At 44.4% G+C, this 23,874-nt stretch overlaps 2 protein-coding genes across 4 annotated transcripts in view; one reads left to right on the top strand and one right to left on the bottom strand.

Annotated features, from left to right (window-relative positions):
• si:dkey-91i10.2 (uncharacterized protein LOC555224 homolog) overlaps positions 1–23,874 on the bottom strand; it is an 84,814-nt gene that overhangs the window by 34,944 nt on the left and 25,996 nt on the right. The gene's annotated exons all lie outside the window — the stretch shown is intronic.
• On the top strand, positions 15,729–16,409 carry LOC124871410 (extensin-like). The gene has a single exon (XM_047370676.1). It carries the CDS (start codon positions 15,729–15,731, stop codon positions 16,407–16,409), a length of 681 nt encoding a protein of 226 aa, XP_047226632.1.

The raw sequence follows: 23,874 nt of genomic DNA, 5'->3' as shown, positions 1-23,874 counted from the left end.
TGTTAGTCATGGGACGTTAAAATGGATAAATGTACTCAAAATTTGGGGGATTACGCTCTTGTAATACAAGATTAATTTAAAGTAATTTACACATCATTACCAAAGGTGCCAATGATTATGGAGGGGCTGAATATTTATATATATTTTCTTAGCAGAGACTATAGTTGGCTTCATCTAAATTCTCTATCTGGCTTCCAATTAAAGTGGTAAGATGAAATACCAATAGCAGAAAAACCTGGAATATCACTTCCAATGCATTAAGGTAACTCCCAACACACCTTGTACATTTTTCCAGGTCAGTTTTGCATTAACAGCTTTCTTGTCTGACAACTTCCTTCCCTTTGTATTTGCTGATCTTTCACTAATCCAGCACTTAATGTCTTTGAGAGTCTCTTTTCCCAGCGCAGTCTGTGCTCTGCATCAGTATTTTAATTGAAAAACCTGTCTACTGTTTCTTACATAAGACAGAAACCTTTAAATGCCACCTTAACGTGGTGGAGGGGTTTGAGTACTCGAAAGATCCTTAAGGCTATGTTGTCTGGGGCTTAAATGCCCCTAGTATGGCATATAGGCTCTGGGTGACAGGTCAGATAAAGAGCGGTTCTAGACGGCTCCATGAGGACCACAAAATCCTCGCTGGACCTGGCCGGGCCAAGCCCATAACAAGAGACGAAAGGCCATCCCCTAGTGGGCCCACCACCTGCAGGAGAAACTATGAGGGACTGGTGCAAAGAGGATCGGGCAGCGGACGAAGGTGGAGACCTTGACGACCCAATCTCCGAATTCTTAGGCTGGCTCTAGGGACGTGGAATGTCACCTTGCTGTGGCGGAAGGAGCCTGAGCTTCTGCAGGAGGTCGAGAGATATCGACTTGAAATAGTCGGGCTCGCCTCCACGCACATTGTGGGCTCTGGAACTCAGCTCCTCTTGAGAGGCTGGACTCTCCTCTACTCTGGAGTGGCCCGTGGGGAGAGGCAGTGAGCTAGGGTGGGTTTGCTTGTTGCCCCCCAGCTCAGCCGTCTCGTATGGGGTTTACCCCAGTGGATGAGAGGGTCGCATCCCTGCGCCTTTGGCTCGGGGACGGGTCTCTGACTGTCGTTTAAGCCAATGGGCTGAGCGGTAGTGCAGAGTACCCGGCCTTCTTGGCATCACCGTCGGGGGTGCTACATACTGCCCCTCCCAGGAAACTCTGTTATTCTTCTGGGGCACTTCAAACCCCACGTAGGGAACAACAGTGACACCTGTAGAGGCGTGATCGGGAGAAATGGCCTCCTCGATCTGAATCCAAGTGGTGTTTCATTATTGGATTTCTTTGCTTTTCACGGATTGTCCATAATGAACACCATGTTCATCAGTGCACTTGGCACCAGAACACCCTAGGCAGGAGGTCAATGACTGCCTTTGTTGTTGTGTCTTCAGACCTTTGGCCGCATGTTTTGGACACTCGGGTGAAGAGAAGGGCTCAGCTGTCCACTAATAACCACATGGTGGTGAGCTGGATCCGCTGGAAGAGGAGAAAGCCGGACAGACCTGGTAGGCCCAAGGGTGTACTGAGGGTCTGCTGTTAACGTCTAGTGGAGCCCTCGGCCAGGGATGTATTCAACTCCCACCTCCGGGAGAGCTTTGACAAGATTCCGGGGGAGGTTGGAGACATAGAGCCCGTGTGGACTATGTTCTCTGTGTCTGTTGTCATTGCTGCCGCCCTTAGCTCTGGCCGTGAGGTCTGCGGTGCTTGTCGAGGAGAGTACCGCCGAAATTTGAACCTCGGCTTCACGAGGAGTAGTTTGATTTTAGTCCCGGTCGTGGAACACTGGACCAACTCTACACCCTCTGCAGGGTACACATTTGGCCCAACAGGTCCACATGTGTTTTGTTGACCTCAGGAAGGCATTTTACTGTGTTCTTCGTGGTGCCCTGTGGGGTGTGCTCCAGGAGTACGGAGTCGGGGGCCCTTTGTTAGGGACCATCCGGTCTCTCTACAAGCGAAGCAGGAGTTTGGTTCACATTCGGCTGCGAACCGCCCCAGGGAAGGTGTGGGTTTTGGCTAGACAGGGCCAGCAGGACCACGTCATCTGCAAAAAGAATAGATGAAATTCACTTATCCCTGACACTAAGTCTGACCTGTTCCCAGTGCGTGTTGGACTCCGGCAGGGCTGCCCTTTGTCACCAGTCCTGTTCATAACTTTTATGGACAGAATTTTTAGGCGCAGCCAAGGGCCGAAGGGGTTCTGGTTAGGGGACCAGTGAATTTTGTCTCTTCTTTTTGCAGATGACGTGGTCCTGCTGGCCCTCTCTAGCCAAGACCTACAGCATGCACTGGGGCGATTTGCAGCCGAGTGTGAAGTGGCTGGGATAAAGTTCAGCTCCTCCAAGTCCAAGGCCATGGTTCTCGACCGGAAAAGGGTGGCTTGTCCTCTTCAGGTTGGAGGGGAGTTCCTGCCTCAAGTGGTGGAGTTACTTGGGGTCTTGTTCACGAGGATAGTGATATAGATATTGTGAATGCCCCAGCGGCTTTTAAATCTGAGGTGTGGACGCATTTTGGTTTTGTCGTGTCAAGAAACGTGAAAGGAGAAAAGGTGACAGACAAACAACAGACAATGTGTAAACACTGCCAGAGTACAGTACGGCACACATCGGGAAATACGAGCAACATAAGGAGAAAGTCCAGTCCGGTCAAAATATTCTGCATGAAGCATTTACAACAGTGCTGCCTCACAACGGCGTCAAGGCTCAAGATAAAACAAGATGCACCGCAAAATATATAGCGAGTGATTTACATCCATTTACAACTGTGGAAGGCGTGGGGTTCAAAAGGTTAGTGTCTAAGCTGGAGCCTAAATATAAAAGGCAATCACGATCACATTTTATTTAAACCGTTTTCCCTGCTCTGTACAGTGAGACCACACTTGATGTAAATTATTTATTGTCTACTAATTACTTGGCGGTTTTGTGCCTAGGTAATTTTATTTACTGAATAGGCTGTTTTTTAAATACCTTGGTAAAGTTTATTTATTCATAGGTTAATATAGTTCCTGGGTTGTCTTCTCTTCAAAAATATATGTTGAGTTGTTACTTGAATGTTGCACTTTAGCAAAGGTTTTGAATAGAAACATTCAATATGAAAATAAATGTACTAATGACTGGTCAAAGCATTTTATATTGTCATTCTTGTTATTGTAAGCCTCCCCGCGATATCGCAATAAATATCAATTTGTGAGATTCATATCGTGATAATATCGTATCCTGAGATGTGGATATCATGACAACCCTGTATAACAGCTTTCACAGATAAAAATCACAAAGTGCTTCACAAGAATAAAAGAAATAATAAAAACAAAGAATCCACAAAAAGTAAAAGCTTGTCTAAATAAGTATGTCTTTAGCAGTTTCTTAAAAGAGTCAGTAGATACTCTGGAGTGCAGAGAGAGAGGTAGGGAGTTCCAGAGCCTCGGAGCCACTGCCTGAAAAGCCCAATCTCCACGGCCCTTGAAACGAGCCCGGGGAACCACCAGCAGCATATGGCAAGGTAATCTAATCGGCCGGGAAGAAGACAGGGGCTACAATAAGTCAGCAATATATTTGGGGCCTTCACCATGAAATGCCCAAAATCTTAAACTAGATTCTAAAATGAACAGGGATCCAGTACGACAAGGTAAGAGCTCGGGTTATGTGGTCTCCATTTTTAGCCCCGATTAAAAGCCTGGCCGGCACATTTTGCACAGCCTCAAGGCATTACAGATATGCTTTGTGAAAAAAAGTTAAAAGACTGTTGCAGTACTCCAAATGGGTCAAAATTAAAGCATGGAAAACCAATTCTAGTTGTGTGTTTGATACAAAAGATCTAAGCTCATCTATGTCTGGTCTCAATGAGATGTGAGGCGACTAGTTATGAATGTAATGTTTAATTACTTGTGCTAATGCTGCTACATTGTAGAACATTAGGTATAGTAATATAGGAAAAAACTTTATGATAAAGCAAATAAAAGCCCTACTATAAGTGTATTAAAAGGGAATCTGCAGGTTGTCATACATCCAAAAATAGAAAGTAGATTCTGACTGTTTTAACACATCAACAAGTCCAAAATATAGCTTCCCTCACATGGTATTTCTGGTAAAGCTGTCTACAAAGCTGTAAAATATTAAATTATTTTACTTAAGTGGTATATTAAATTTAAATTTAAATTCTGTGTGAAATCCCAATAAAAAAATATGTATATATATATTTTTTTTATAAAATAGGCATTGTTTCCCTTAATGACACCCATAAAAACAACATGGAAGATGAGATAAAGTTTTTTTAGCAACAAACACTAAAGGTGGGTTTGCTGTGAAGCAAAGAATGATTATGTAATGAAGCACCTCCTCCCTATGTAAAGTATGGTGAAGGATCTGTGATGCTGTGGGCCTCTTTCTCTTCCAAAACCTCTGAGAAGATTGTCAGAAGCTCATAGAATCTATCAGGACATTTTACCTAAAAAACCGGTGGACTTTTCCAGTAAACTGAAAATAGCTCACCGCTAGATCTTTCAGCAACACAAGTATCCACAACATATAATCAAATCAGCACAGAAATGGTTCATCAGACACAGTTATACAAACAGGGGTGTAAAAACCTTGACATGCATAACAATATTTCATCATGTTAATTTTCTCACCAACTACATACATGCTCGGAAATAAAAAAATAAACTTTGTGAAATTGTTTGTCTAGAATTATGCTACAGCAAGTAAAGAAATGTATTTATTTTTAGATTTTTTTTCCAGACATCTTTACAAGAGGCATCAATAAATGTGAAGGACACTGTGTATAAAAATGCACTACTCTGTGGCTCCAGAGGAACTCTTGTTAGGTTTTAAAAATCCCATCAACCAATGGGATTTTGCTGGAGACAACACAATTAAAATAAAATTAAAAAGCAGAATTGCACATTTCATACTTCTATTTAAATTCCTTTGTATTTAATTCCAATTTAGTGGCTGAAGGCTCGAGTCAGCCTTACATGTATACCGTAGGGAACACAAAGATTTCACTTTTGTAAAATAGCAGGCAGAAAAGTTGCAACCTTGGACTAATCAATGAGGTTCCCTAACACTTTTGTCTTTTTCTAATTAACTTTGTAAATCATAAAGATTACACATTACACTGGTATCACCTAGAGCGGTAACAATGGCGCTTAAAGGATTGTTAAATCGTACTCGTACTTGTCGTCTTCCGCTTCGCAGGGCAGCACACTCAGCAGATACACCCAGACGTCCCTCTCCCCAGACACCTCCTCCAGGGGGAGCCCAAAGCGTTCCCAGGCCAGCCAAGAGACATAGTATCTCCAGCGTGTTCTGGGCCGTCCTCTGGGCCTCCTCCCAAGGAAGGCATCCAGGAGGCATCCAGTATAGATGCCCGGGCCACCTCTACTGGCACCTTTCTATGTGGAGGAGCAGCGACTCTACTCCGAGCCCTCCCGGATGGCCAAGCTCCTCATCCTATCTCTAAGGGAGTGCACGATCACCCAACGAAGGAAGCTCATTTCAGCCGCTTGTACCCGGGATCTCGTTCTTTCGGTCATGACCCAAAGTTCATGGCCTTAGGTGAGGGTAGGAACGTAGACCGACCGGTTAACCGAGAGCTTCGTTTTTCGGCTCAGCTCTCTCTTCACCACAACGAACCGGCACAATGCCCCCATTACTGCAGCAGCCGCACCGATCCGTGTGTCAATCTCCCGCTCTATTCTTCCCTCACTCGTGAACAAGACCCCGAGACACTTGAACTCCTCCACTTGAGGCAGGAACTTCCCTCCAACCTGAAGAGGACAAGCCACCCTTTTCCAGTCGAGTACCATGGCCTCTGACTTGGAGGAGCTAATCTTCATCCCAGCCGCTTCACACTCGGCTGCGAACCGCCCCAGTGCATGCTGTAGGTCTTGACTAAAGGGGGCTAGCAGGACAACGTCATCTGCAAAAAGAAGAGACAAAATCCACTGGTCCCCTAATCAGAACCCCTTCGGCCCTTGGCTGCGCCTAAAAATTCTGTCCATAAAAGTTATGAACAGGACTGGTGACAAAGGGCAGACCTGCCGAAGTCCCACATGCACCGGGAACAGGTCCAACTTAGTGCCGGCAATGCGGACCAAACTCCTGCTCCGCTTGTACAGAGACCGGATGGCCCCTAATAAAGGGCCCCCAATTCCATACTCCTGGACCACTCCCCACAGGGCATCACGAGGGACACAGTCGAATGCTTTCTCCAGGTCCACAAAACACATGTGGACCGGTTGGGCAAACTCCCATGAACCCTCAAGTACCCTGTAGAGGGTATAGAACTGGTCCGTGTTCCACGGCCGGGACGAAAACCACACTGCTCCTCCTGAAGCCGGGGTTCGACTATCGGCCGGACTCTCCTCTCCAATATCCTGGCGTAGGCCTTACCAGGGAGGCTGAGGAGTGTGATCCCCCTGTAGTTGGAACACACCCTCCAGTCACCCTTCTTATGAAGGGGGACCACCACCCAAGTCTGCCAGTCCAGAGGCACTGTCCCCTACCACCACACAATGTTGAAGACATGACAGCCCCACAACATCCAGAGATTTGAGGTACTCAGGGCGGATCTCATCCACCCCCGAAGCCTTGCCACCGCGGAGCTCTTTAACCACCTCGGTGACTTCAGCATGGGTGATGAAGGAGTCCAACCCCGCGTCTCCAGCCTCTGTTTCCACCAGGGAATGCGTGATGGCAGGATTGAGGACATCCTCGAAGTACTCCTTCCACCACACGATAATGTTCTCAGTCGAGATCAGCAGCCTCCCACCCCCACTGTAAACAGTGTTGGCGAAGCACTGCTTCCCTCTCCTGAGGCGCCGGACGGTTTGCTAGAATTGCTTTGAGGCCAAACGGTAGTCCTTCTCCATGGCCTCACCGAACTCCTCCTAGGCACGCTTGGCCTCACGGTGCCCGTCAGCCACTTCAGGAGTCCCACAAGCCAACCACAGCTGCTAGGACTCCTTCTTCAGTTTGACAGCGTCCCTTACTGCCGGTGTCCACCACTGGGTTCTGGGATTGCCGCCGCGACAGGCACCCCAGACCTTACGGCCGCAGCTACAGGCAGCAGCATCGACAATAGATGCGGAGAACATGGTCCACTCGGACTCTATGTCTCCAACATCCTTGCGGGACCCAGCCGGGCCGGGTCCTGCGAGAGACACGAGGCCATCCCCCAGTGGGCCCACCACCTGCAGGGGGAACCGTGAGGGACCGGTGCAAAGAGGATTGGGTGGCGGACGAAGGTGGAGACCTCAGCGGCCTGATTCCCAGATGCAATTGTTAAATCTGTGGAGCAAAATCCCTTTCGCTTTTAACTTATACTTGGATTCAGTTCCCATTCAGACCATCAAACACAGCAATGAAAAGCAATTGGAACTGGTTATTAAGGTAATGTTAAAAAAAGTTATTTTTCCCAAAAAACCTTAAATTTCAAAGTCAATGTCATGCTATTCAGTCATAGCAGTCTAAAAGAGTTTAAACCGTTTTTTATTTTGGTATAGTAGTAGTGGTTTTGCTACCAACATTGATACCAAAGCAACTGTTGAATCTAAAAGAGAAGAAAATGGTGCAAAATCAAACAGAACCAAGTAGCATGTAGAACATACTACTGATGACTGTTTTTGTATGTGCTGTAATGAAAATAGCATGTTAAACCTCTATATGTTTTACATCACTGATATCTCTGAGGTGGAAAAATCGTTTTTCCACCCTGTGCTCTCCTAACCTTTACATTTAATATGCAAAACTCTGGAAAGGATGCTTTTCCCATTTCCAGCTCCATCTTCCAACCACAAATGAATACTCCATTAGAAGCACATTAGCCTGATACCAGCTGTAATACATGGCAAATTAGATGGTGGAAATTGGAATAAAAAATTTAATAGCTCCCAGCTTTCACCATCCTTGCATATGCTGAGTTTCTTTATGGGAATGGTTCAGCTTTTCCATTTTCTGCTCTCAGAAACATTCCAACAAGCAGACCCAGAAACCCCTCAAAGCACCTCTCCCCATTCCTATCGGCAAGTGAAATGTAGGTTAATGAGGCAACACCCAGGGGCACCATCAGCAACACCTCCACTACCATGTTCATCAGAGGAATGGGAGCCCGTGGAGCAGGCAGGGAGACTGGGAGACACAGGCAACATCAAAGGTGGATGCGTAGGGAAGTGCAGTTAATTAGGCAGAGCGAGCACAGAGTGTGGATGAACTACTACGAGGCTTCGAGGAGATACACAGAGCCGTAAACTTAGACACTTTAAGAGAGCGCTTGACGCTCAGCTCTGCATCAATCTTAGCATTGTTATTTTGAAAGGCAGAGATAAAAATAAAGTGACCTTATTGTTATTGTAGATAAAGCAGCAGGAGGGAACATTGAAATAATTTAACAAGGAGTAAAAAAGAAGTTTTCCTCATCCCGACAACCCACTGTGTAACGGTGGGAGGTCTGTATTCAACAGCCTCTGGAATATGACACAGCACATTTCAGTCCACTGCATTTTTAATTTATTACCATACAAAACTGCCCCACAATTGGGAGAGAAAGCAGGTTGTTTAAGTGGCGTGATTACAGTTTTGGCCATGCCCATGTGGAACATCAATAGCTGCCATTTATTATACGTTCTGCCTGTTTGTAAGACACACAATGAAAATTACAGAATCCTTAGAGTAAACAAAGCTACTGGAGATGGAAGGTAAGACGAAATTGAGTGGTGACCAAAGTCTCCTGATTTTCAGCTTCACCGGCTCTCGAGGGTGTTTGGCTGGTCACAAACTCAAAAATCTGACCCTTCTCTGGTCACTGAACACCATGCCAAAGTCCTACATGCTTACTTTGGTGCTGAAGTTGTAGCTGACTCAAAGTTAGCTATATTCAAGATCCGTCAGTTGTTAAATAATGAAGTCAGCGAAAGCAGAGAAATGTAAAAAGTAATATAAAAAGGAACCTTTTTAAATTTCCAATATTTACCAATTTAGATTTTTTTATTCAAAGAACGATAACACTTGAAATGTGCTGCAGGTTCCTTAGTACATGTAGCATTTGTAAAACCAACAGAGGATGAAGGAGTTACAATTTATGCCCATTTAATCATCAAAGAATATGTAATCCCAACACTAATCCTAACACTGCATTGAGTTCCATAGATCGAATGAACACAGAAGACATGGCGGCTGCTTTCGGTCTAGCAGCTGAGGTGGGCAATTATCCAGTACTGGTACGTTCATTCAGGCAGTAGAAAATAAACGCTTCGTTGACATAATCAGAGACACCGTCTCTTCTGGGGAAATCCCTTCTCAGATGCTTTTTCTGCCGGGGTACAGTCACCAGATACACAAGCAGCACACCATCCTTTATTTTTGATCCAAGGTTTCTTCAAAGATGAAGTTTCTTTACCGGTCAGGAAAATCAAGACATTCAAGTGCAGCCTGTGGAGAGCTACGAGCAAAGGAAAAGAACAATGCTCTGCTCTGCTCATGCTTTTTTACCTCTATGACATCATGGGGATTCCAGTTGTGAGGGTACTCCCCCCCCCTCCTGGAAGCTCTCCTGAATATGGGTTAATGCTATGAATTCTGGGATTCAGAGATTTACCCATCTCTTTTGTCCTTTGTGTGCAGCTAAGTCCTTGTTTCCTACCACGGCTGGGCCCAACACTGTCTGATTCTAAATTAAGATTAATTCTCTGATGTCTAAAAAAAAAATCTATTGTAAACCTCTGGAGTCTGCAAAACATCCTGAAACCTCTTATCTCTGTCTGCACAGAAGAGTCCAGCTTTGGGACCAACTAGCTTAAAATAGCCCAATCAAACAGCAAGTGTCTGATTTAAAAAAATATTTATATATTTACCTATTTATAAAAACACAAAGTTATTTGGCTTGTATTTATAAAAAAAACGGCTCACTTTTACATTGAAGACCTCATATAAATCAGTCTGCTCCTTTTTGTGGTGGTTCCGGGTCACCTTGGCCTCATTCATATTTCATGCGTACGGAAGTGGAAATGCTGACGATGAATAATACAAGCAGTTGATGACCTCAGAGCAAACACTTTTTGCTTCTTTTGCATGAAGGTTTTCCATGAACAGCTCATTTTCAAAGAGGACAAAAGGGGGAGTCTTTTCCGCCAAGGAGAGCCTGTTCAAAGGAACCAATTCATGCAAATGATGAAGCGTGATATCAGGCCTTTAAAAAAAGATAAAATGTTCGGGAAAGACTGGCACTTTGAAGTGATACAAGTGGGATCCATCTGAAAAGGCTAGGTTATTATGCTTGATGGGGCTTTTACTCTAAATTGAGTGTTTTTCAGATCTGATTGATTATCTATTAATTCTTTTAGACATTAGGTCAGCTCTGAATTCTTAGAAAATGGCATTTCCCTGCCAATTTACTTCAGTTTAGTGTTCTTGTATGAAAGCAATGTTTAAGTACTATGAAAATATATGCTGTCATTATTAGACCAAGTGTAAATCATCGTGAGCAACTCATGTTTAATTGATGAAGCAGCAAACCATGTAATTACCCCGCGATCGCAGAGGAAAACAAGGCTTGATAAAAAACATGCGGAATTTCAATAACTTATGGGTGTCTGTGTGTGTGTGTGTGTGTGTGTGTGTGTGTGTGTGTGTGATCAAATCAGCACTGCGGTTTTCTGTCACCAGAAAGTCTTATGGATCACCTTCAGTTGCATCCGTAACTTCAGAGCAACAGATATTCGTAAACACACAACCTCCTCCCTATCAAATGACAGTAAATCTTGTCTGCGCTGGAGTGTGGTGATTAGAAGCCCGTGAGACTGTTCCAATTTTTGATTTTAAAAAGGGGATGCTGGATAAGCATGTTTACAAAGACGATGAAATGAAACAAAATGAAATGAGACGACAGACTACATGTCTGTGCTGCATGATAAATGACCAAGACGTCAGAAAATAAGTCACAAAACTGCATAGACAAAGATAGATAAAGAGGATGTGATACTACAGGCGGCAAATAAATCCTTCTGCTAGAATTTAAGAAGCCCAGATAATAGTGTTTTAAAGATGAAGCAACTTGCCTGAAGCTGTCTTCTAAATTCCTTGATACGTTTTTTATCGCATAAAGCTTTATAGATCAAACAGTAACCAACAAACATTACAATCCTCCTGCTAAGGGTTCAACTGTGGTAATTTCTATTTCTATCATCCTCTATCAGAGAGCAGCTGCTAACAACATTTTTGCTAACACCTTAGCTTCTGAAAAATGTGCTGCTTATATAAAGTTACTGCTAAATGGGTACATCCCTGAACCATCACAAGTACCTTTTCACTTCCGCTGAAAATGCTATTCCAACATCTCCCCCAGCCTGGAGAATGCTGAAAGCCAGGGCCGGGATGTACCTCGGTTGTAAAGTCACAATTTAGTGCATTTCAATCAAGAATAACAAAGAAAAATGCAGTTATTTTTTACTTTATCCAGCAACAAACATAGACAATTACAATTTTCAGTCAATAATTTGATTTCATCAATATGCTGTTGCATTTACAAAACTGGCCAGAGATTTGGTTCGCTTGGTCTCAATTAAAAAAGAATAAGAGGGTATAGACAGTGAATGTATAGATGGATTATGCATCAATAACACTTGAAAAAGTCAATGTTGTTGATTAGACATTTCTGAATAAGATTCATACCATCTGATAATAAAAAAGGTTTAAATTACTTAGGGGTTGTAGAAATATAGACAAGGTACGAGTTGTCCTTGAATGCACCATAGAACCATACCTGTTGGGGAGACCCCTGTAGTAGGAGTGACTATTGGTCTGCAATAGGCACTGTTGCCAACTTAACGACTTTTCAGACCCCTTTAGCAACTTTTTATCAAAAAATCTACAAGTAACCATTCTAGCAACTTTTTTTGTGTTATTGGAGATTTTGATGACTACATGTGAAAGCACCAATTGCTCTGCAGTTAGTGTCCTCAGCTAGGAGCGAGTGCTGCTGCGAGCCATTCCCACTTCCGAAGCACTGACATGTGGTCTCACAGTAGCCTTGTCATGCTGCAAACCTCGCCTGTAGTCAGAGCAGAGAACTGACCCACTCCACGCCGTGTCCACACTGCAAATGAATCACACATGCACAAAGCTGCTGATGATCCCGCTCTGGATTACAAAGCGAAAAGTAAATGTAATGTAAATATAATTTTATTTATTTGTATTCAACAAAACTGATTTATGTAGTGTGGATTCAGGCAAAGCATTAAAGTTATGAAACTGCTTCATAAAGTTTGTTTGTAGCTCTCTTTTTTACAGCGTTGTCTTGCCAACTTTGATATTCCTCTTTCCTACTGCCTGGATGACATGACTAAATATGCATATTTTGCGATGACATCACCTAGAAACTTCTACTGACTTTCAGGACACCCAATAGATACTTTCCTTACTGAGGTTTTGGCAACTGTGTCTGTACGTCCACTGCTTTAAGATTCACATGACATTTAGGGCCAACTGAAGGCTACAAGCGGCTGGATTTGGCATTTTCTTCTCTGTTTACATTCTGCTTGACATTCTTTTGTGTCCTGTCAGGCAGAGAAGCACTCAGAATTGTTGTCTGAGCGCCAGGAAAAAGCCCAACAGATTTACTTTCACAAGTGGAGCATAACAGCTAACGCTTTAAAGCTCTGCATGATATTCATGAAAAGAAACTTTAATAGAAACTGCTTTGGGATTATTTCAGTTGTTACCGACACGGAGACGAAAATGGAAAGGAAATAAAGAAGCACGAAAGAGAGAAAGGGCGGCAAAAAGGAAAAGGGGAGAGAAGGAGAATAGAATGGAGGAAAGAAAGAAGGATGAAGAGAATACAAGATGTTCGTAAATGTTCGTATTATCAACCTTTTTACCGAAAGGAACCACTGCCAGGACTACCGCAACCCCCCCAGAGAGGAGCAGGGGAGAATCCAAGGGGAACCACCCAGCAGCCACAGTGCAGAAGCCCCAGGGAGCTGCAGCAACGAGCCCACAGGCCCCGAGCAGATCCAGCCATGGACCCAGAGACCCGAGACCCCAGGACATAGCAGAGTCCCGACCGAGCCCCTGACACAAAAAACAGGCTCACACACCCTCCTGCGTACACATAAAAACACTCACACCCACGCACCCAATGTAAAGACAAACAACAATGGACGTCGTACACTCACTCACACTCCCCATACATACTCTATACTCCAAGGTCCAGGTGCTGATACCTATAGGGACAACCAGCCCCCGGACCCAGGAGGTGGTCCCCTTTCCTCCGGGGGTGGAGACAGGCAGACCGCCCCAGCACCTGAACCTGGTCTGGGCTAGCCCGGGCTCGTGCCTGGACCTGAGCGACCCCGGCCCGGACCCCGACCCCCCACCCAGACCCCAGTCCCCAACAACCCCCATCTTCATCCGGGGAGGGGGCCATGTACAAAAGAGGGATCTACATGGTCCAAACAAGCTCACCAACCAGAGCTGCCACAGAATGAAATAGTCCCAACCCCCAATGAGTTCCGATTCCAACCCCATGAGCCCTCCACCCCCAATGAACCCGACATGAATTACCTCACTGGGCAACCCCCAACCAGGACACAGATATCAAACACATGCCCCTGAACCCACACGCCATGAATCCCCCCAAACCACATGGGCACACTCCCATAGGAGAGCTTCATCCCGAAAGGCCGACGAAGCAACACCCACACACAGCCCTGCTCCAAGCACCCCCGCCGCGTCCCACCCCCACCACACAGCGTGTTGCGACAGCAAGGCAAAGGCCCCACGCATTGCAGTACCAGCCCCCGCCCACAGGTGCAACAGGGCAGAAACCGTTGAGCCCCGAGCTCACAACGGAGCCCCCGACCCCACACCAAGATGGGACAAACTCACCCGGCAAGACGTCCCTGGCCAGTGGCAAGCACTCGAGGCCGGCGTCCCCCACCCCGCCCCCGCAACCACACAGACACACCATATCACTGCCACTGAAACGATAGCCCAGATAGAAACATCCAGCTCATCTCTACCATCGCCGCTCAACCGATCCAGATGCCGGTGACCCCACATCCAAGAAGAGGACACAAACCCCTCACCCCACACTCCCCTCATCCCCACGCCACCCCCTAGCCCGCCACCCTGATCCCCCCACCCAGACACAACAGTCAGCACAGCAGCACACCGCCAAGTCCACCCAACCATTCGGCCACCGTCAGGAGCCCCAGCCCAATAGGAGGGAAACATGCACTAGTCGGGTAACCGAGCCGGGCAGGCCAACTGCTCCAGGCCAAGCACATCTCATCAGCTGCCCCAGTGCGGGCACAAGACAAGCTCCACCGCCCCACCCACCTAACTGCCAACCATAGCCCTGCGCCAGGCCAGGGGCAAGAGTCACAGAAGGAAGCATTGGAGAAAGGCCACCACAGCATGCCAAGGACCGGGCACCCCGCCAACCCCACACCCAAACCCTGGAGGAGCTCCAGGATGCCCACCCTCCCGCACGGCACACCCCACCACACCAAGCAAGCTGGCCAGCCCCTGCATCAAAGCGAAGCCACATCTCAATCAACACTGCACACCGCCCAGCCAAGACCCCCTCGCCGAGGCCCGACGCCTCCCCAACCGATGGACCAGGCACCGAAGCATGGGACCGAGATCCAAGGCAATCCAAACGATCCTGAGAGGGCGGAAGCGCCAGCCCCAGCACCAGACAACCCCCAAGACCCGAACCTCAACCCCAGCCCAGATTCTGACCAGATGGCCCGCTCCCTCTCCCGGCCTCCGACCCGAGATGGCAAACAGCAAACGAGGGTGGGAAAAGACCCAAGCCTACCTCCGCCCGCTCAAATGTGGTGTTGATGTGTGTTGTAGTGTGCATTTAAAAAGAAAAATAGGTGGGGAAGAGGGTCTGCCACGCCCTCCCACCCTACCCAGAACCCTAAATGTCTACACGGAACTTAACCCTTAGAGGTGAGTGCAGGCACCAGAGGTTAGGGTAATAAAATACCCTCCCTCTTAGTGTCATTGAGGGCACTGACCCAAGGCCCTACATATGAATACCATGAAAATTTTATAAATGAGTGTGTAAGTTGTACAATAAGGCGGAGGGAGGTGTCCGGGAATGGGGAGGGAAAGACTGGGGGGCAAAATGCTCTCCCAGGGAGTCAGCTCCCTGGGCGCCCCCAATAGGCACCCCCGATCGCCGAGTTCCAACAAGGGACGGAGGCATAGGCACATCCATCGGGCAAAAGGCTAGGGACAAGTACTAGGCCCCGAGAACTGACCGAAAGCCAGGACCAAAACCCCCAGCCCCCCAACCATCCAAACCCTCAAACCCCGATCCCCAGCCCAGACACCCCGTCCCCCGCCCGAAAGAGCCACCACGCCCCAACAAAAGGGAGCCAACCAGAAGCGTGCACAGCATCGACCAAGAGTGCGGCCCCACCACAGAAAAAAGAGCAGATCAGGCGGCCGAGCACAACCAGAATACGCCACATAAAGGAGGGCACATGACCAACATGCCCAACCACCCCCGACCCACGGGGCAGAGCCAACATAGCGCCCAGTCCCCAATGCCCAGTACCTGACCCCAGCCACAACCAGGCAAGCAGGACAACAAAACACATCCCACATCAACACCGAGGCCGCCAACAAGAAACACCCGACCCAAAATGGCAGACCCACCAAATGCAAGCTCCGGACCAGCATAGGCACATGCACGCCCCACAGACAATCAAGCCGAGACCCCCCGGGGCAGCCAGGCAGTCAAGCAGACCCCGCGATGCAACACCCCGTCCCCCACCATGCCCAAGGAAAAGACACCAGCCTAACAAGCAGAAGGGCGGCAAAGAAAGGCCACAGCACGCACAGCAAAGAGGCCGCACTCCCCCCCTGAGATGCAGAACAACCAACATCCATGCCATCCATGACAGAGCCAAGCCAAGCTGTGGTTCCCCCCGAGCCAACGCCACAGCAACACCACACCTTCTTCCATACATCGGTAGGGGCACGGTGGAGACCACCAACCCCAAGCACACACCACCCACCAGGAACCCTCCAGCAGACAAGCAAACCCCACCTCAGCATAAGACCGAGAGGCCCGATGCAACCGCTGAGCCCAGCGAAGCCTGTCCTGCCGTACAAAACACAGAGGCCAGAGCCGCCGCGCACAGGACCACCACCCCGACACCACAGCACACCAAACAGCGGAGGACAGCACACAGTAATGAGCACCCAAAGCGGAAGCCATGCACAAGGCCCACACCATGCAAGTGCGCCCCACCAGCCCTCCAAAAACAAAGCCCCCTGCAAAAGTGCACCCACGTGAGAAGAAGACCCATAGCATCCAGGTCCAAGAACCTGGATCCAGCTCCGCCCTGGAGGATCTGCGCTTGACATTGTTTAATTCAGACATTGCTAATCACTTTTGAAAAAGGTTGGCAAAAGGCTTTGGTCTATTCAAACTGAATGTTTTCAGTACTTATACATGTAGCAATATATCCCTACTTATCATATAATTGATTAAGACCCCAAACAGTAAAATATATGGCCTCCATAAAGATCAACCAGCTAAAGCTGTGTGTGTATTTGGAAACTTTCAAGCTGCTTTTGTTTTAAAGAGGAGGACCCTGATGACTCTCAGTGCCTTGAGTGCCTTGTTGCTGAAAAGCACTATATAAATAAACTTGACTTGACTTAAACTTTGCAGTAACTGGCCTCCATTAAAATTAATTTGTGTAGTTCAATATTGGAAAATATCATATCTCATATAGTGTCATATAGGCTAATTGTTGTGGTAAAGGTTAGCAAAGAAAATTAAACAGTTAGAGTAACTAAAAATGGATAAAACCTAACAATCATGGTCATCTGTAGCAAAACCTCACACACTTCCACACACCTTCGAACCCACAGACCTGCCCCTTAGAGAGTTCTCCTGTTTCTGATGTTGTTTCTCCAGAGGATCATAATACAATCAGCAGAACTGGTACCTACATAAACAAAACATCCACACAGTCTGCTTAAATTCATGCCCATATGCTCCCACACACCCTGGCACACACACTGTCTGACCTCATTCCTACAACCTGTCTCCTGGGCGCCAAAATATGTAGAGGCAGACGAGGGCAAGCAACAAATAGTATCAGGTGAAATGAAGGGAAACAACACTTGCAGAAATTAATTCATCTTAAGAAGAGAAAAGGAATGTAAAAGTAAAATCTGATAATAGCCACACACGAGGAAGAGAAGGGGGAGGAAGGTATTTCAGGTTAAGATAAGTAGGTATAGATCAGTCAGGGATGGATATCAGTGTCACCCCAGGAGCAGTGTTAATACACAGAATGAGGGTCATAAGGCAGGAGCAGATTTGCTGGGCAGCAGATGGCTGCGTGAGTCACCTCATCACTGGGAATGAATAGAGACAGGACGGTGAGAGGGAAGGTTGAAGGTAAATATAGTAAAAAGAAAAACAGCTGATGATGAAAGAAGAAGAAAAGAAATGGGAAAATAAAATCACTCATGTATCTTATTAAAGCACTTATTGTCTCGTTTAAACAGCTCATCAGACAGAGAGAAATAAACTCAGTCTGACGTGCTCTTTTTTAAAAGGAATCAAAGAGCAGAATGCTTTCTTTTTTCATCATGCTAATCCTACAAACTGAAAAAAATGTTCCAAAAGAGTGAGAGATTAAAATGTAAGCGCAGGAAAACTCAGCTAAATAATAGGATCTGAGATAATAGACAGCGGCCCACGTGGGGCTCACGATGTACAGTCATATTCAATAAATTAGAATATGGGTTCCAATGAGGCTCATTTGTCACATTAAACGTTCCTTTTGAAAAAGAACAACCTTTAAGCAGGTATTAAACATATCTTTCATTAAACCCACATTTCTCTATTAAAATGTTTTTTTATTGGTCTGACGTAATATCATAATTTTAAATGGCATGTTTTCATTACCTGTAAGCAGAAAAATTATCATAATTAACAGAAAAAAAGGCCCGAAAGCATCAGCCTATGTTGAATTAATCTATGTGTTGTGTTTATTTTATTGTTTTAAGCAGAATCCATTGATTAAAGATTCTGCCCTATAAGCACTCCAGGCTATAGAGTACTTTTATTTTTTTCTGTTGTATACAGTCTGCATATAATTTAAATGGACCAAAAGGAGACCATAGCAATGCAGTGATTTGTTTTAGTGTTGGCATTTATTACAGACAAAATGTATTGTAGAACTTTTTATATTCACATTCTACTGTGACGTGCTAAGTCACTGGCAGCTGAAAAGTTGCTAATTACTAATTGTTAGAAAGTCACACTTTTTGTAAAGGGAATCTTAGTTGTCCGAATTAAATCGTTTCCCATTAAAAATCAGTCTACCCAGGAATGAATTGGTCCATATCTGACCCAACACTGGGGAAGAAAAATAACATGAGTGGATTATTTTAACTGAGCACTGTTTATAGAGTGCAGTAATAATAAAAAAAACTGTTAAAACACCAGATCTTATTTAAACTGATGATACCTTTCAGTGAATTAGGTTTTATTTTATTTTATTTCCAAAGTGTGAACCCTTAACGTGATAATCAGAACTTTTTATTTTGACTAAAACAAAATTAGAATTTGAGCTGTGTAACTGTGGGGCTGATCACAAGTACATCATAAAATCTAACTGTGTTTTGTTACAGGATAGATACAGGAAATCAAATCTGTTGTTAAAATATTTTCATAGAACCTTTTCTTTATCACCAGTATTTGGCAAAAAATACAAAAAGTCATTTTGTAGGTGTTTCAGAAATTGATTTCTTCTGTAATTTTTTTAAATTTACAGATAGTTTAGCATTCTGTGAAATGCTCCTTTTATCACAAAGGCATTTGTAAGTTTTTTAAGCAGTGCACATGTGCAGCGTTGTCCCTGTGCGCTTGTGTATTAAAACATTCAAGACATTCAGCAGCTTCTGACCCTGTATGCAAGTGATCACTGTGTGTAAAATATTCCTAAACTCCCATCACTGTTTTTAGGGTAAGTGGAAAGTAGTTGTCCAATGACAGTGCAGTTGTAAGTTCTAGTTTTATTAGAGCCCCTCAGCCTTTTTTAGAGTACTTTTATAGCAGCCACGGATAACCTAGAGTATTAACAACATGCTTTACAGACATATTTTACTGTCTGACAGCAGAAGCATAAAAATATGTGAGTGAGAGCAGCTTTATAGAGAATTTTCCTCAATCAATATGCAGAACATGCAAGCATTAAAGGAGGAAGAGAAGCAAACAAATGTTCAGAGCTGAATCAGTTGCCTCAGAGCAAAAAGGACAACTTTCATATGGATATTACAGCTTTTTATTTTGCAAACTGGCTAACCACCCGGAACCACTGTGTCTTCATCAGAGACAAGTTGGATGAGGAATTATGGTAAGAAAAGCAATTACAACCAACAAGTTTGAAATCGGGCACAATGCAATCTATTATGTGCGCATATATTAAGTTGGTTATGGCTGCAGCAGCACTGCGGGACAAAACTAGCTTTAGCAGCAATGACAGGACAATGCAGGAAAAACACCTGAAACTACAATTTTTTCTCTATAATTTGAAATCAACTGATATCTTGCAACTGAAAAATTGTTTTTCAGACTAATGGGGCAGAAACAAGTGAGGTGATATGGTTCTGGTCAAATTAACAGAAAAAAGTCTGAGTCAATAGAACAAAAATAGCCACTTTAAAATCAACCATATTCCTCAGAATCAATACTGAACCTTGACCTTCCAGAGGGGTGTCAAGGTTTTCCAAAAGGCTTTCTTGTCGGCAAATTGCCAGCGTTAACAAGTACCCATCAGAGATACATCAAGGCCTTGGTATCAACCGAATGGCTCCTGCAGGCATCTACAAGGATCTGTATCTGCTGAAGCCCTTCTGGATGTCATCGCATGACCTGCGCTGTCTTTAACGATGGGCAGAGCAAAGGAAGGGAGAAAAGAGGGGGAGAGGAGAGCAGGAAACCCCCTGGTTGTTTCTCTTTGAGAAGCCAAGGATAAACCTGTGATTCTATTGTGGGATAGGAGAGGTTATTAAATAACAGATGCAGAAGGAATCAAAGAAAAATAATAAAAAAAATGGAGCAGAGGACAGGGGAAGAAGGGATGAGAAATGAAAGGGTAGAGCTGAAGGAAGAGATTATTAGCAATGTGGTGAGAGATATCCAGGGAAGGGATTGGGAATGAAAAGGGAAGGTGAGACATTGATCAACTGTCAGTAGAGTTTACAGGGACATGATTAACAAGCATCAGCAGCTGTAGGATGTATGAACTCTTTAGTAAGTATTTACAAGCATGCTGCATTCGAGAGCAATCCATGATCACCTCTAGCATGATCTTTAAATTCAGCTATAACTTTATTTTACTGCTGATGAATTACAACATATACCAGCTTTAATCCCATCTATGCTTTTCACCAAGTTTCTCTCTTTGTTCCTCTGTCTTCGGTGCAGTACATAATGAATAATTTCTAAAAAATAAACAGACAATTTCCATAACTGGTCTAACTAATTGGTATATTGCTACAAGGCACGGGTCAATATGAGAATCTTGCAATATGATGACCTTGAGTTTACAGAAACAATTACAACAAAATGGTATAATCTATCTGCTTTCCTTCTGCTGCAAAGATAATTCAACCTGAAAAGACTCATAAAGAGCTCAAATATGGAAATTAGAAAAGTTTATTAATATATGGATACATGATTATTACTTTGGCACTCGGACCCCGGAGGACGACATGAATGCTGAGAATGGCGTGAGCTTAGATATACATTTTAGGCTTAGAATTAGATATTTTCTCCCCGGGACCCAAAACTGGTGTTGGATTGGAGGCCAGGGGAAGTGAGGAAGCCGGGAGGAGATGGGAAGGAAGATGGTGGAGGTGGGGCGGAGGAGGGACAAGCTCAGCTGACGGGCGAGGAGATCCATGGCTGAAGGTCGTTAAAAGCGGAGCATCAGAGGCTGATTGGCTGAAGAGACCTGCGGACTTAACGCTGATTGCATGGAGGAAAGACGCATGGCGAAGACATTGGTCAGAGCAGATGATGGGGGTGAGTCTTTCAGTCTGAATTATCGTCAAAACTCCATTATAAACATACCAATTGTTGAAGCTATAATGATGTCTATTTTTTTATACTTGAACAAAAACACAATCATTAAAAATTTAAAAGCTTAAATGCTGGACTTTCACAGCATTTTACAGTTGTCCATTAAGTTGTACCGTTAGCAGGGTTTACACAGACACTTCCTCCCAGTGTTCATGAATTCTATGCTCTTGAAGTTTATATTTGTCAGTCCACAATCTATCTATCAATGTTGAAACTCCAGATTGTCCTTTGCCTTATATTAGGCTGATCAAATCAGAAGTAACTTGAAAGTTTTAACCGTGCTGCTAATAACATTTTGATTTGCTGCCTCCAGCTCCTGAAGCTGGAGAAGCTTCTGAGTAGAGTTGATACCAAGATAGCACCCATTTTACGGTGCCAGAGTTTCTGCTGGCGGCTATCAAAACACAAAGAGCTGATGCTAAACAAGCAGGGGCAAAAGTTTACCACTGGAACCGCTTTTATGTGTCCACCCCCAGCTTCTGAGAAAAGTCCCACTTTCCTCTGGTCCAGCAAACAAATAGTGCTGAATGTGAACCAGTTTAATGCAGTTAAAGCTGGAGCTTTTGGTGCTGGTATAAGGGGAAATATTGTTGTAAACAAGCACAGGATCTGGAGTTTGTTTGATGGAAAAAAAAAATCCTGAATCCTTTTCGCCCTGTTTTATCTGAAAGCAGGTAGTAAAAGCCTCCTGAGAGTACAACATACAGCAGCAAAGTACAACATACAGCAGCATCCCATTTAAAGCCATAAATAGAAACCTGTCTAACTCCAAACCGTCTTTCACTTTAAAATGGGGGCAAAGGGAGCAAAATAAGAACAACAGTGTCACTACACCTAAAGCTCCTCTGAGCTATTGTACTCCCAGCTCTGACAATCAACCTTGACAGAATACGATGGGTTAGTCATACTTTTCTACCTTGAGCTAAAAAGAAGATGCTTCAATACCGCCCTCCTTTTCTATATAACTGCTACAGGAATAACCGTTTTGACTAAAACAGACAAACCATTTAATTACCCTTTAAAGTTTCACTGTAGCTTTTTATCTATTTATCAACTGTAGATGGAAATTGTTAGTTACCTACCCCAGGAAGTCTTTTGGTGGCCCTAACAGAGATGATTAGCCTCACATGAACCTCCTAAGCCCCGAGTCCGAACCTCTCACTTCCTGCTCCACAGCATCAATATCTCTATGCAAACCTGCTCATTTCATCTCAATTTATTTTCCAGTATCCCGCTTGGTGAAAGAGAGGACCTCATTCTGCCTTTCTCTCTCGCTCTGAGTCTGCCATCCATCACTCCACAATCCTCTATTTTCTGCTCCCCCTTTGTCACTGCATGTGTCCAGCTCTCTTGTCTTTTAATTATCTGTTTCATCCCATCAGCTGAAATTTTATCTGGTTTGGTGAGTGAAGTATGGAGGATCTCCTCCAGTGTTAGCACGACAGGTGACCTTGTCAGAAGAAGACAACAATAAATATCTATCTATCTTTGGTCTCCTTAAAAGGAATAGTTTAGGATATAAAAGGTCACATACAGTTAATATATTAACTGCATCAGATAGCCCTCTTGGCCTCTTCATTTAGTATAAATCTAGATTAGTTTGTTGTAGAGGCTGAAGCTAACGACTAGCGCCAGGTGTCAAGAGCTAAACAGACTTCTACTGTCTTAAAACAATTAAAACTGTAAAAACAAGCCATGGTGGTTTTGTCACAGTAACCATCTTGATATAAAAGTAATATGGTGTTAAAAGCAAAAACAAATTCTACAGCAGTTTAAATGAATGCCTTACTTTTCTGCTAGGCAGTAACTCTGGGGGGAAATACTTTACATATTTTATTGTAAGCTCTTGTTTCACACAAGAAGATTATCGGTGCCACACTGCCTCCAGGCTCAGTTTCAGGTGTGAATAAAGATAACTGTATGCAGTGTAAATAAATGGCCAATGCAAGCGATGACAGTTTGAAGATTTATAAAATAGCATTTGCAGAAAATGCGCCAACATTTTTGAGAGTTATTATAAGATGGTAGAAGTCTGCTTTGGTCTTGGCACCTCGTGGAATAGATGTTATCTTCAGCCTCGGGGATCAACTCATCTAGATTTATCCTAAATGAAGATGCAAAGGCAGTTATCAACTATAGATAAAATATTAAATAGCAAGCAATGTGCGATATTAAAGCACCACGAAATTCTTGTTAGACACATCTGTCTCAACAAATTCTACATAGTTGCCATTTTATTCCAAGATAATTATATGATCGGACATTTCTTTAAACTGGACACTCTCTATCTACGCAACACAAATAAAGCAACCCCCACTGCACTCTGTTTGTAGGCAGAAGTTGTATGTTTTAAGATGCCAGTTGTAAAGAATATGAGAGAAACTCCACTGAAATCGCAATTCTGTCGTGTAAAATCAGACATCACCTAGCACCCCCAATGACTGGTATCCTCTATGGCTGCCATGTATTTAGACTAACAAAAATTGTCGAATTAGCTACTTATTAGTAAATCTGATAGACTGAGTATCTTTAATCAAGTACAACAAAAATTCCTGTAAACTATGTAATTGTGAAAATGTTCTTTTAGTATTAAAACACAGGGAAATACAATGCTATCTGCTTGTTTTGCTACCAGAAGCAGACAACAATAAGCAGATCTCACATTCTCATGTTTTCTGACATGCAGTCGAAATTTGCTCAACATGGACGGGCTGACAT

Source organism: Girardinichthys multiradiatus, chromosome 7 (assembly GCF_021462225.1).
Source record: "Girardinichthys multiradiatus isolate DD_20200921_A chromosome 7, DD_fGirMul_XY1, whole genome shotgun sequence".
Classification (NCBI taxonomy): domain Eukaryota; kingdom Metazoa; phylum Chordata; class Actinopteri; order Cyprinodontiformes; family Goodeidae; genus Girardinichthys; species Girardinichthys multiradiatus.
The sequence above is the reverse complement of the archived record's forward strand: the minus strand, read 5'-3'. Positions and strand labels throughout refer to the sequence as shown.